The 13,913-nt window shown below is 31.8% G+C and overlaps 1 protein-coding gene across 2 annotated transcripts; it reads left to right on the top strand.

Annotated features, from left to right (window-relative positions):
- Positions 1-1,918: 1,918 nt before the first annotated feature.
- Positions 1,919-7,290, top strand: LOC110820074 (Transducin/WD40 repeat-like superfamily protein). Of its 2 annotated transcripts, XM_088217925.1 has the most exons (9): positions 1,919-2,167; positions 2,264-2,354; positions 2,764-3,930; positions 4,105-4,195; positions 4,348-4,505; positions 5,365-5,416; positions 5,823-5,902; positions 6,023-6,116; positions 6,322-7,290. In XM_088217925.1, exons 3-9 carry the CDS (start codon positions 2,791-2,793, stop codon positions 6,903-6,905), a joined length of 2,199 nt encoding a protein of 732 aa, XP_088074051.1. In that variant the 5' UTR covers positions 1,919-2,167; positions 2,264-2,354; positions 2,764-2,790; the 3' UTR covers positions 6,906-7,290. The 2 variants fall into 2 exon arrangements, with proteins under 2 accessions (XP_088074051.1, XP_088074052.1); XM_088217926.1 differs by lacking the exons at positions 1,919-2,167; positions 2,264-2,354 and having other exon boundaries at positions 2,764-2,866; positions 2,967-3,930.
- Positions 7,291-13,913: the final 6,623 nt, after the last annotated feature.

The following is a 13,913-nucleotide window of genomic DNA, read 5'->3' as shown; positions in this document are numbered from 1 at the left end:
GCATGATCATTAGTCAACTTTTATAGGATAAAATGTCATATCAGTTTGGTACCCAAAATTTTTTAACACAACCTTTAATAAAAAAGAATATCACATAAAATAAATTATTCTTTTATTGGTAGTAAAAGATGAAGATCAACATATTTATCAACTATAACTCTTAAGTCCTGTTTGAATGATGGTATATTAATGTACGGTATAATTTGTTTATAATTTTATCTTGTTTGCTTGTATTTTCATATATATGATATAATTTTTTTTTTACAGTTATTGCATTATTCAAAAATTACAATTTTTTTTTAATTTTTTTTTCAAACCAACAAATAAGTAGTTTAATGTGATCTAGATGATTTTTTTTCCATTTATACTCTTAATCTTTTTTATTATTTACATTTATACTCACTTTTTTTTTTCTTTTTTTTTTTTCATCTAATTATATATACATACATACATACATATAGGCACTTGATTTCATTTTGTATTGTGACTTGATTTTTTTATATTTTATTATATATACGTATATATATATTTAGTAATATATATACATATATCTGTATTAATCATTTATATACATATATAATATACTTAATTAGATATATACATATATCTATATATTTAATTACATATATACATGTTTACAATATATTTAATTACTTATATACATACATATATCGGTATATTTAATTATATATATACATATATAATATACATAATTAAATATATATTTGTTTAATTATATATATTATTTATCTTTTATATTTTTAAATTTTTATGTATTATTATATATAATAACATATAAATAAAATAGATAATATGATTTAAATATACAACTATATTATTTTATTAATCAAAATAAAAATAGCTGAATTATCATACATTAATACACAATCTTTTCAAATATACTCTATTCTTAACATACAATACCGTACATTAATAAATTATTATGAAAGTTATCCAAACAACACTTAGAAATAGTTGAAAGAGCGACTCTTAAATGCTGATGGATAAGATGAGTTAATGAGCAAAACCACATCATTGATTTACCTTTGCTATGATACAAACTGATGATTTCTGTCAAAATAAAGTGTTTAACCTACTTGGGATGTATATATTGCTTTCATAGCTTTGCCAAGGAGAATGACTAGATTTTGAACATCATAAAAAAAGTCCATGTTAGAGAGGAATTGTGAAGGATAATGTAATAACTCAATGAATATACTTTTCTATTATGCTGCCAAAACAACTTAGAAAAGGACTTATGTTGATTTATATGAATTAAAAAAATTTCTCTACTTAAAGAAAAAAAAAGAATCTAGATTAATTAAAGTAAATTTCAATAATTTTAATCATGTCGAATGAAATAACCCATAAAAATTTGAAGGTAGAGCTCATGATAGACACCCAAATTCGATATTTATGTTAAAAGAATGATATTTCTATTAAGAAATAAAAATTAAAAATGAAATCTAGAAAATGTTCATTAGAGACTTTTTCTATTAATTGTTACCATCTATATGTTTTGAATAAAATAAACAAATCTTATTGTTAATTTTTAGAATGAACCTTCAAATAAAAAATCACAATTTGAAATAATTTTTTAAATTTAAAGATTGAATTATTTAAAAAAATTCACAACTAAATTCTAAAATAACAAGTAATTCATGAACTAAACAATTATAAAAATGAATGGGATTTTCTACTAAACAAACATTTAATTTGAAAAAAATATATACTATACTAAAAATTGTATTTCTAAATAAAATATATATTTTTTAATTTTTGAAATAATTTTTTTTTTTATATTTAGGTGGAAAATAAGGAATTTAATAAAATATAATTTGATTAAATCTTAATTTCACGTGAATCGTCCAAATAAGACGGCCGGTAATATACAAATGACGGACCAACGCCTCCATGAATTTTTTGGCCGCTAAAATAATAAAAACTATTAAACAAGCAAACGAGTCACCGAATCCGACCAACCAAACAGTACTTCGACACTCAAACGAAAATCAATTTCCATGGGATTGACTCGTAAACAGAGTAAAACACCATAACCAAATCTTCTTCCTCTTTCTTCGTACCTTTCCCCCTCCTTCTTCGTATTGACGCCGAAACCGATGCAGTTTTGGCCTTACCACTTTTAATCTGCTTGTCATTGAACATGGTATTATATATATATATATATATGCGTAGTTACTCTTTATTAATTTGTTTTTACAATGTTTACTGATTTGTTTCTTTGCCTTTTGTCCTACCCAAGTGGAAAGTTGTATAGGAGGGAGATTGGAGAAGCGGAAAGCTCCATGGTGAGTGGAATCCTGGGGTTTGACCAAGATTTTAAGGTGACCCAGGTGAGCAAATCTTTCAAAAACGTATCTATTGTTTGTTTTGTTTTCCTAATTATTTTTTTAATAAATTTGTTTCTTTGTTTTGCTCCAAAGCAATCTCCTCTTGGATATACTTGAATGTTATGCTTTGGTGTATGTTAGGTAGAGTCAGGAGTCTCTTTCTTTATTTCCATTTCCGGGTCATGTTTCTGGACTGAATTGTTTATTGCAAGGTCTCTTTTGGTGTCCTTGTTTTCAAGTTCATGGATTTGATCTTCGGTATTCATTTGATTTCGTTTTGCCTTTTGGGTGTTTCCTTTTGCCAATCAAAAAGAAGAATTTCATGTTGTTTAACACAGATTTGACCACGTCAATATACCCTTTTGAAGCTTAATTTTCTTTTTTCTTTTTTCCTCCGTTTTTCTCGAGTCAGGATTCTGCGAGTTGAGCAAAAGCAACGATGGGAAATTATAGCGAGGAAGATGGGGACCAATTCTTTGATGCCCGTGAAGAGATATCTTCTGTCTCTGATTGCAGTTCTGATTGCTTTGATGATTTTAATTTTGAGTTCATGGATAGTTTGAAATATGATTTTTGGACTAGGAATTTAGAGAGTGTTCATAATCGACGCCGCAGGTTCATGGAATGCATGGGTGTACGGTTAGATAACAACTTAATCACCAGAGTGGATTCGAATATCATCTCTAATCAAATCCAACTGATTGCTGACAGAATTACAGAAAATAGTGGAGCAGTATTGAGGACTTCTGGTTTGGGAGATCAACTCTCAATAGATCAGTCTTCACTGTCATCTTGGTCAACTTCTACACATAAATCAATATCAAATGATGTTTTGGGGGATAATGTCCAAGACCTAATGGAGTTTACAATTGAATCAAGTCAAAGTGAAATACCTAACAATCGGAGTGAATCGGGCTCGAATCAGTCAGTCAGTTTTGAAGAATTTCAGAGATCTACACCCTCATCTCCTTCGTTTCAGCAACACCTGTGTACACAAGTTGATGAAACAAGGAATTCGGTTGGTGCAAAGGGGAAAATGAAGAAAGGTTGGTTGAGGAAATTAGGTGCCATGACACATATTCTTGAGAGACATAAGGATGCTGCTACAGAGAACTGTAAACGCGAATCAACTTCAAGGGCTAGGATGAAAACTGTTCATGTTCAACCCCGTAAAAAACGTTCCAAGGAACTGTCTTCTCTCTATGTTGGACAAGATTTTAAAGCACATGAAGGCTCAATTTTGACAATGAAGTTTAGTCTTGATGGGCGATACTTGGCAAGTGCTGGTGAAGATTGTATTATCCGTGTCTGGAAAATCATTGAAGATGAAAGAGCAGAAAAAGTTGACATGCCTGAAACTGATTCTCCATCTCTCTGCTTCACAATGAATCATCTTTCCCAATTAGCTCCTTTTGACAATGATGATGAAAAAATAGATAAAAAGAAAAGATTCAGGAGGGCATCAGACTCAACTTGTGTGATTTTACCCCCAAAGGTCTTCCGGATACTAGAGAAGCCTCTAAATGAGTTCCAGGGACACCAAGGTGAAATCGTGGACCTCTGTTGGTCCAAGAAAGGAGTAAGTATCTATTGATGCCAGCTAGTATTCCTTGGTTCTATCTGTATTTGCCCTTAGCTTTTTCTAACATTGCTATTACTTATTTACATTTGAAGGATGGCACTTCAGAGCTTGTATTTTGCTTGTGGACATTGGAAACTGATATTATGTTTATCTTATATCTGCTTGCTGCAGTTTCTGCTTTCGTCATCCGTGGATATGACTGTTCGTCTCTGGCAGGTTGGATATGACAGATGCCTCGGGGTATTTTCTCATAACAATTATGGTGAGGGCTTTTTCTTTTTGTAAGTTTGTCCAAATTTTGATATATACAATCAATTATTGGTTTACAGAGTGGAAACAGTTTTTGTTCTCTCTTGCTATTATTTTCAAATTGTTTGATGTTGATTTTTTGTACTATTCTTTCTATTGTTGCAGTAACTTGTGTAGCTTTCAACCCTGTGAATGATAATTATTTCATCAGCGGTTCAATAGATGGGAAAGTTCGCATTTGGGAAGTACTTGGCTGTCGGGTTGTTGATTATCTTGACATAAAAGAGATCGTTACAGCTGTGTGTTATCATCCTGATGGAAAGGTTTTAAACTTCATTTATTTTAAATTTCATATAGTAGAGATTTGTCAGGGTCGTGGCTCATATATTTAACTCTTCTGGAATTTTGGTATAAATCATAACTAGTTTGTTTGAACAACATAGAATATGGCAATCTGAAGTAGAATTTGGATGGAAGGAACTTGGGTTTCAGACATTGATATCACTGATTTAGTATGTTGCTCGGACTTGGTGCAGTTATCTGGTATGGTTATGGATCTAAGTCTGTGACTTGACAATTTTATGGTCAAAATACAATGGCTTAGTAAAGAAGGGCTCAACATGGGACTGGTATTTGTGTGTATTTGATATAAAAAAAAGTAGTAAAATTAATAAGCCTATAGGAAACTTAGACAATGTCATATTTGGAGTAAAATTTAGTGTTTTAGCACAAAAATAAAGCGGTTTCATATTTTTAGTGAAATAAGAAAAAATAAAAAAAGTTTAGTGCTGATTAGTGATATATAACAGATTGAGTATTGTAGATGCAAAAAGGTTAATGGTTTAGACATGAAAGAAGGTTCCATTTCCATGGTATTTCTCTACTTCTAACCTAAAAATGTTAATCATCCTCCTTTCCGTATTATCATATATCATGACCTTGAGTCCTGAATTATCAAGTGCTGGACATAGACTCAACGCAAATCAGTGTTGTGTTGTACTCAACACATTTGGCAAAAAAAAAATTAAGTCCGAACAACATAACCCTGTAACATGAAATGCTTCCATGTGCTAGGCTGTTTCTCTCAGCTTAATTTTTTGCAAGAATACATTTAACTTCAGTAATTGCCAATAAAAGTTTGAGCAGAAAAATTCAAATAAACCTTTACTTTTGTTGCTGCAGGGAGCAATTGTGGGAGCGATGACTGGAAACTGCTGCATTTATGATGTTGTCGGTACGTTTATATTTGAAATGAAGCAAAATTACTGCGAGAAAAGCCCATCTAGTCATTTGAAGTGTATTGGATTTGAAGACTAGATTTTAACGTGTGCTTATTCATTGTTCTTTTCTCTATATTCCGTTTTAATCATTATAATTGATGTTTCTTCATTTAATAAATTCAACAGTCATGGTGATTTGATGGTTTTGAGTTGGATTACAGAATTACAAAACCTTGTTCTGTTTGCAGCATGCAGAAATATACTAATTCTCTCATATAGAAGCCTGTTGATCCAAAACATGGTCATTTTTACTGCTTTTATGCGGGCAATATATAAATTTGGGAGGATCGAGTAATTGACTTTCACGTGAATTGTTCTTTTTTAAGATTGCTTGAACGGTTATATTTGGTTTTGTATCAGATAATAGATTGCAATTGGACGCTCAAATAAGCTTACAAGGGAAGAAAAAATTACCAGGCAAAAGGATAACTGGTTTTCAGGTGGTTAAATTTCATCATATTTTTTAAACATCAGCTTCTTATCTTAATTCAGCAAAAAGTTATAACTCAGCCTCCAATTTTGTTGGGAAAACTCTTACCAATTAACTTTCTGCCCTCTAGTTCTCTCCAAGTGATCCTGACCAAGTTATGGTCACTTCAGCTGATTCAAATATTCGGATACTATCGGGAGGTGACGTGATATGCAAGTTTAGAGGTAAGATTTTCTCTCTAACTTCTCATTTATTTACTTTCTTTCCTTTTGTGTTTAGGGAGTCCAGTTTTAGATTTACAAGCAAGCCTCACCATCATAAACATAACGAGGACCATGTTTGGACCTTAAGTGCCATTCAATGGACTGACTCTGTATTCTTTGGAATTGAGGTTTCATTTGGTAGTTTGCTGATTTGTTGTCTTTCCAGCGTCTGGACTTAGAATTGCGGCAAGCCCTATCTTTGCAAACTTCTCCTCGGATGGCAAACACATTGTCTCAGCAAGTGAGGATTGTAATGTCTATGTATGGAACTATTCTGGCCAGGAGAAGACTTCTTCTCGGGTGAAGAACATCTGGTCCTGTGAGAGTTTTGTGTCCCACGATTCATCGGTTGCCATACCTTGGCATGGGATTGAAATGATACCAGGAACACTCCCATCTCCCACGCTTGGTGGGGTCATTGATAATGGGCCAAAACACCCCCAGAGTCTTATTGGAGAGTTAGATGAGAAAATATCTCATTTTTCATCAGATTGTTTCTCCTTAACCCGAGGGTTTTTGCTCGAATCTTTGATGAAGGGATCAAGTACTTGGCCCGAGGAAAGTCTTCCTGATAGTGGAAGCTCAGTGTCAGTTCCACCAGCAATGTGCAAATCTCGGTTGAAGATTTTGAAGAGGGCTTGCCAGAACACGTTGAGCTCGCCTCACATGTGGGGATTTGTGGTGGTTGTTGCGACGTGGGATGGGCGGATAAGAGCTTACCACAACTATGGGTTACCAGTCCACCTGTGAGGCATCCAGATTCAGCAACAGAGATGAGGAGTTGAGTCTTGTGCAGTTTAAAGGCAATTACAGCTTGGAAGTCTCCCATGGGTGATCCGCAGTATGTGAGACAGAAAAGGGGAATAGGATTTGATATATGGCATAAACCACTGGTAGGTATATAGCAAATCGAAGAAGAGAGTGATTCAGGTATAATTGTATCATATAAATTACCATTTTTTTAGGTCAACCAATACGATTCTTTGATTTTTTTTTTTGTTTAGGGGTTATCACCGCTAAAATATGCAAAATCATATGGCAAAGGATCCATGTGATGGGGGTGTGTATGTATCATATTAAACTCATACCATTAATATTTTTACTTGTCTGATATAATGTTTAGATTCATTTTGTATTGTCAAAGGAGTTGGATAAACATATCGAGTGGGAAAGAAAAATGTTAAAAACTATATCCGGACAAATAAAGCATAATAATAAGTAATTACTATAATGGAACAAAAATTAATAAAAATTTACCTTTTTAAGTCAGTAAATTTTGAGTGAACATCAAAGTTAAAGTTTTTCGTTTAAGTTAAATTATTAAAAGCTTCTAATTAGTTGTTGTTTTGTTAGAGTTTCTTACATAGCAAAACATTTATAAGACACAGTCTCCTTTAGGAGATCAAACTACTCCCAATTTGCTGCAGTTTGACCTCTTATTATTATATATATATTTTTAATTTAAAATTATTTACTATATAACAGTTCAAACTTTGCATAGTATTTTATTGTATTTATATCAAACAATTTGAAGAATTTTATGATAATCGTCCTCAAACTTTTTTTAAAAAAATTATTGCATTGGCATGCAACCATTTTAATATTTAATTTAAAATAATTTTGAGCTGTTTATATTTAACAAATAAAATAAAAAAATTAGGAAAATGTTCAAATTCGGTAGCAAATACTAGCATAGGATGTTATGAAAGGGACAAGTTCACACTCGTATAAAACTGTAAAATCAATTTGCTCCATACTCGAAGTAAATAAAAAATTCTATATACGCGATTCACTCTATAATAAATTTTCTACTTACTGTTTATCCTATTTAGTTCTTTTAACTTTAAATTTTTTTTATGAGATATTTAAATAACAATTGAAAGTCTTAAATGTTAATTAAAACAAAATATAATTTAAAATAATATGTAAACATAATTTATTCAAAATAATATTATTAAAATATATTAATCAAAATTTGATGATTTGAATAGAATTAAAAATATATTAATTAGATATAGCGAGGCTGAGCAAAGCAAGGTGTAGGTAGTAAATTATTTAGTCCGCCTCTTATTTATTTTGAATTTTGTCACTTTATACTCATGTTCGTCTGTAACATATTAATTACTGGGTTTTACTCATCTTGTTGAAACATACACTTCTAATATATTGTAAATTTCTGTTTGGGAATATAAGGCGTCATAGTTTTATTGTTGAATGTGTTATGTTTTAAAATCTGAAGATTATGAGTTGCTTTAGAATTTTATCAAAGGAGACTTTTATAGGTAAAAATTGTTAGTGACAATTATGTAGCTACTATATAAATATTCCTGATTGAGTTAAAATCTTGATTATGTGAAATAAGACATAATGATCTCTTATTTATATATCTCTAAAACTTTTAGAAAAGGAGTTACTTTTTAACTTTATTGAAGATGATATTGAGGATTTTAGTTATAATAAAGAAATAATTTTTATATTTACTATGATAAGATGGACATTTCTAAGATAATTTTATGTAACAGTTCAAATACTGAACTTCGAATTTTATTAACGAAATTCAGGAGGAAATAAGAAAAATTTGTAAAATAAATTAAAATTAAAAATTTAAATTCCCTTCCCCTCCTAGGTTGCCACATCACCTAAATTAACCCACCTCACCACCCTTATCATTTTCCCACTATATAAACACTCAAACAACATATTTTCCTCTCTTTTAGTCCACCAAACAAAAAAAAAAAAAAAAGAGGGAAGAAAGGGAAAGAAGAGCGAGAGTGTGTGTCGGGAAGCTTGGCACGACAAAGGGAAGAAGAAAAAAAAAAGGAGAGAAGACGCTAAGGGTGGGCTAACCACCGTGAGAGAGAGGCTTTCAGAATCGAAAGGAGTTGTAAAATCGAGACATTGTGGGTCCTTTTCCCTTGCAACCCGAACGTCCAAATGTGAGTTCTTCTTCTTCTTCTTCTTTCATGATTCCCTTTCCAAAACATTTTTGTTAACTTTAAAATTCTTATTAGGAATAAACAAAAGAACTTCTCTACTTGACTGCAAAATCAAGAGAGGATGAGCAACGAATTAGAAAACACTTAAGATTTTTATCAAATAGGTTCTAGGTGGAACAAAGAATGTTGAAGAACTGATATGATTTCATTATATCTAGCCAACAAATTTATACACCAAAGTCGCAACCATAAACTCACAAAATCAGCCACTAGATACCCATGATAAATACATCCCTAAAATATCTACAACCTATCCACTAGCCATAAGATTAGGACAATTAATTTAGATAATTAAAAACATAAAAGAGCATATGATTAAATAAAGAAAACATGTGACTTACTAATTTTTACATTATATTTAATACTCTCCCATAATGCATAAATTTACAATATGAAATCTGAATGCTTCCTTTTGCTACCAATTCTCTAATAAAATAATTTCGAGTATCAATATGTCCTGTGCGACTATGGTAAATAAGATTATTCGTCATGGTAATGGTAGATTGATTATCAAAATAGATCATAGTTGCCTATTGCTTTTGCTTTATGGCTTCTAAAATTATTTGCAATCATATTGTCTGATAAGCTGTTGAAGTTATAGTCATGTATTTAGCTTTCAATAATGATAAAGTTGTAGATGCTTGCTTCTTTGAGCTCCAAGATATGACATTTGATCCCAAACTAAAAATGTATCCCGTGGTGTTTTTGTGATTATCAACATAACCTGCCCAATCACTATCTGAATATCTATGCAAATTCAAATTTCCAATGCTATAAAACAAAGCATATGAAGTTGTTCCTTTTGAGTATCTCAACACATTTTTTGCTGCCACATAGTGTATCTTGCTTGGTTTTTGCATAAACCTGGACAAAACACTAGTAACTTTCAAGATATCTGACCGAGTGTTAATGAGATTGAGTAGGCTTCCTACCAAGTTTTGATAAACATGAGCATCAACTTGTTCTTCATCGTCAACACTGAACTTTTAACTAGCTGTCATTGAGGTTTTCACCAAATTGCAATCTTGCAATTAAACTTGCTAAGAAGATCATTTGCATACTTTTGTTGACAAATGAAAAATCATGCATCACTTTGATATATTTTTAGTCTAAAAAAATAGTTCATCAAACCCAAATCAGTCATATTAAATTCTTCAATCATAAGCTTTTTGAAATCAACTAACAATGAAGCACTATTGCTAGTGTAGATTAAATTATCCACATGAAGGTAAACAATAAGTACTTTATCAACTCTCTTGCTTTCACATACAAGGTAGACTCACTAGTGCTTCTTTGAAAACTATTGTTGTTGAAATTTCTATCAATCCTTGCATATCAGACCCTTGGAGTTTACTTAAGACCATACAAAGCCTTTTCTCAATTTGTACATCTTTATCTCTTGCCCTTTCACTTTATGCCCCGGGGACTGCTTACATAGACACCCTTATCCAAAAAACCATTTAAGAAGGTTGATTCGATATCAAATTGATAGACACTCCACTTGTAATGTGAAGCTATAGCTAGAACAACCATTATGGTGTCAAATATTGCCATCGATGCAAATGTCTCTTTAAAGTCAATACCTTCACATTGCATGTAACCATGAGCAACTAGCCGTGCTTTATACTTCTGAAATGAGCCATCAGGTTTGTACTTTAATTTATAGACCCATTTCAATCCAACTATTTCTTTACCTTTAGGCAATTCAACAAGTTGTCATGTCTTGTTTCGTTCCAAGACATTCACTTCTTCATCCATAGCATCACACCATTCTTTTGAGCTTGCAGCATCTTTGAAGTAGCTAGGTTATTAAATTTGTGTAATTTGGAAACATTCAATCTTTATAAAATCTCCTTCAAAGATTCCCACTTCCTTGGAGGTGTATCATTTGAGCTTGAACTTGAAGATGCAATTGTTGATGGACTAGTTGTGCTAGATGGATTAGAAGGGTCTAAATTATTGCCATTATTATTCACCGGAGCTGCTAAGTATTATATGCATCATCAACAGCTTCAAACAATTCTGCACAACCTTGTTTCTCATACCAATTCCACTATTTTTAATTAGCCTTCTAGTGATAGGATCATAAAAACATTACCCTTTTGTTCAATCATTATAGCCCATAAATATGCATTTAACACTATTTTCATCAAGCTTGTGTCTTTTTTTAGAATGAATATGAACATAAGAAATACAATTAAAGACTTTAAAGTGGATTACCTTTGGTTTTCGTCCACTCCAAGCTTCAAAGAGTGTTTGAAAGGTTGATGTAGGGCTCCGATTAAGAAGATAAGCATCCGTGTGAATAGGTTCACCTCAAAAAAATCTTGGAAAAGCTTTTGCACGTAGCATGCAGTTTTCCATCTCCACTAAACTTCTATTCTTTCGCTTTACCACACTATTTTGTTAAGGTTTGTAACTAGATGTCAATTGTCTTTTAATGCCACAATCTTCATAAAAATCATTAAACTCAATTGAAACAAATTCACCTCCACGATCAGTTATGTGAATCTCTAAAGTATTCCTACTTTATTTCTCAATATAACTTTTAAACTTTTTAAAGACAGACACGGTGGCAAATTTTTCTTTTGCAAAATATACTCAAGTCGTCCTGCTATAATCATCAACAAATACAATAAAATATAAGCTGTTATTTATTGAAGGAATTCTCATAGGCCCACTAACATAAATCAACATTAACTAGCTCAATGGGACTAGATGCTCTCTTTGTCAATCTTTTTAGAAATGCATCTCGATGTTGTTTTCCAAACATATAGCTTATATATATATCATTCACATGTTGAATCACTGGCAAACCATCCACAAAGCTTGATTAGACAAGGATTTCAAGCTATTAAAGTTTAAATGCCTATTCATGTGGTGCCATAACTAGTCATTATCATCTAATGAGACTCTAAGTGCTTGATTTTTACACTCCAAAGAGAGAGGAAACATGTTGTTATTGTCCATAGACATTTTGAACAACATGTGCTTCTTGGTTTTGTTAGAAAAAATAGCACATGTCATATCGTCAAAAACAACAACATACCCTTCTTTTAGAAATTGTCTCACACTCAACAAGTTTGAATCCAAATAAGGTACAAAAAGAAAATCTTTAATGTAGCTGAAACTATTAAAATTTATCTTGAGAGTCCCCTTTCCACATGTTTACGAACAATATCATCTCTCATCTTCACTCACTTCTTGATTGTCTTATCTAAGCTGATGAAAACATTCAAATCTACTGTCATATGGTCATTGCAGCCGTTATCCATATACTAAATATTTGACAAACTTTTATTTTTAGAAACATAAACCATAAACAAGTTTTTGGTCTCATCTTCTTTTTCTTTCTCTTTGGTAAATTTTACTTGTTCAGCTTTGAGTCAATAAAACCTTGCAATATAACCAATTTTCTTACAAAAAAAACATTGCGGCTTCTGATTCTGATCTTCACCATTGTTCTTGGTATCTTGGTTGTGATTATAGCTTCCACGTTTACCACCTCGACCACCTCTACCTCCTCTTCATCATGGCCGACATAACCTTTGCGCCTTGATTATTATTTGACTCATTAGGATTTTTAGAAAAATGCATTTTTATGTGAAATACATTTTCAACACCATGCTCTTCACGTTTGTTCAACCTGTCTTTATGATATTGTAATGAGCTAAACAGTTCATGAGTTGTTAGTTGACTCAAGTCTTTGGATTCTTCTATGGTAGCCACTACGTGATCATATTTTTTTGGAAGACTTTGTGGCACTTTCTCAATAACTTTTTATTCCGATAATTGATCACTATATTTGCGTATATGGTTAACAACCTCCAGTATTTTACAAAAATAGGCCTTCATAGTCTCACTATCCTTTATGGAGAACTCCTCAAATTGTCTTGTAAGTGTTTGCAATTTGATAAATTGAAACTTGACAGTCCTCCTATAAGCCATTTGTAGTGCATTCCATGTATATTTTAACTTTGATGTAGCTGTGATTCGTGAAAAGATATTATCATCAACAACTTGTTGAATAAAAAAGATAACTTTAGCATCTTTCTTCTTGAATTCTTTAAGAATTTCAGTTGAAACACTTGTTTTATTATAGTCATTCTCAACCAGCTCCCACAAGTCTTGGGAAATGAAGAGAGTCTTCATTTTCATGTTCCATACTTCATAGTCATTTCGTTTGCATAATAAGTGTATGCAGCAGAGCAAATTATTACAAATCCCTTACCAAAATATATATGAGTTCCAATTACACATATATAACTGAGGCCGGAAGTGACAACAAAATACAAAATAGCAAAATACAAAAAATGTCGCTTCTTTCACTATGTGAATGGACTTATCAGAGTGCAAGACAAGTCATGCACTTAAGGTTTGTGGATCCATGGGATCCTCATAGACTTCAAGGGGTAGGTCAACGATCAGTTCTTCTTTATCTTCCTCATCTGTGGGGGGCATGGGGTGAGTTCTATATACTCAGAAAGAAAAACAGTATTTAAATAACATTATAAGATTTTAAAAATGAATAATTATGTCATCAACACTTACCACTGGGGTCACTTCAGAGTCATTTCTTACTTTATGAAAATAATTTATTTATTAAAGATAAATATAAGATCCATCATATCATAGTCATATCAATCAAATCAAATAATGCATGATAATAGAAAAAATCAAAATAAATCACGAAATGCTCGGATTTTCGTGTCATACTTGGCAAAGTTGTTCCGACTTTCATCTACTGAGGGCAAATATGAAT

Source organism: Carica papaya, chromosome 4 (assembly GCF_054855325.1).
Source record: "Carica papaya isolate Zhongbai chromosome 4, ASM5485532v1, whole genome shotgun sequence".
Taxonomy (NCBI): Eukaryota; Viridiplantae; Streptophyta; class Magnoliopsida; order Brassicales; family Caricaceae; genus Carica; species Carica papaya.
Note: the sequence above shows the minus strand (reverse complement) of the source record. Positions and strands in the feature narration are given on the sequence as shown.

What these genes read in the sequence shown, in the direction of transcription:
- LOC110820074 (XM_088217925.1), top strand. Translation starts at nt 2,791, where the DNA reads ATGGGAAATTATAGCGAGGAAGATGGGGACCAATTCTTTGATGCCCGT. An exon ending in TCTGTTGGTCCAAGAAAGGA is followed by an intron (nt 3,931 to 4,104) that starts GTAAGTATCTAT and finishes TGCTTGCTGCAG; the next exon opens with TTTCTGCTTTCGTCATCCGT. An exon ending in GTTATCATCCTGATGGAAAG is followed by an intron (nt 4,506 to 5,364) that starts GTTTTAAACTTC and finishes TTGTTGCTGCAG; the next exon opens with GGAGCAATTGTGGGAGCGAT.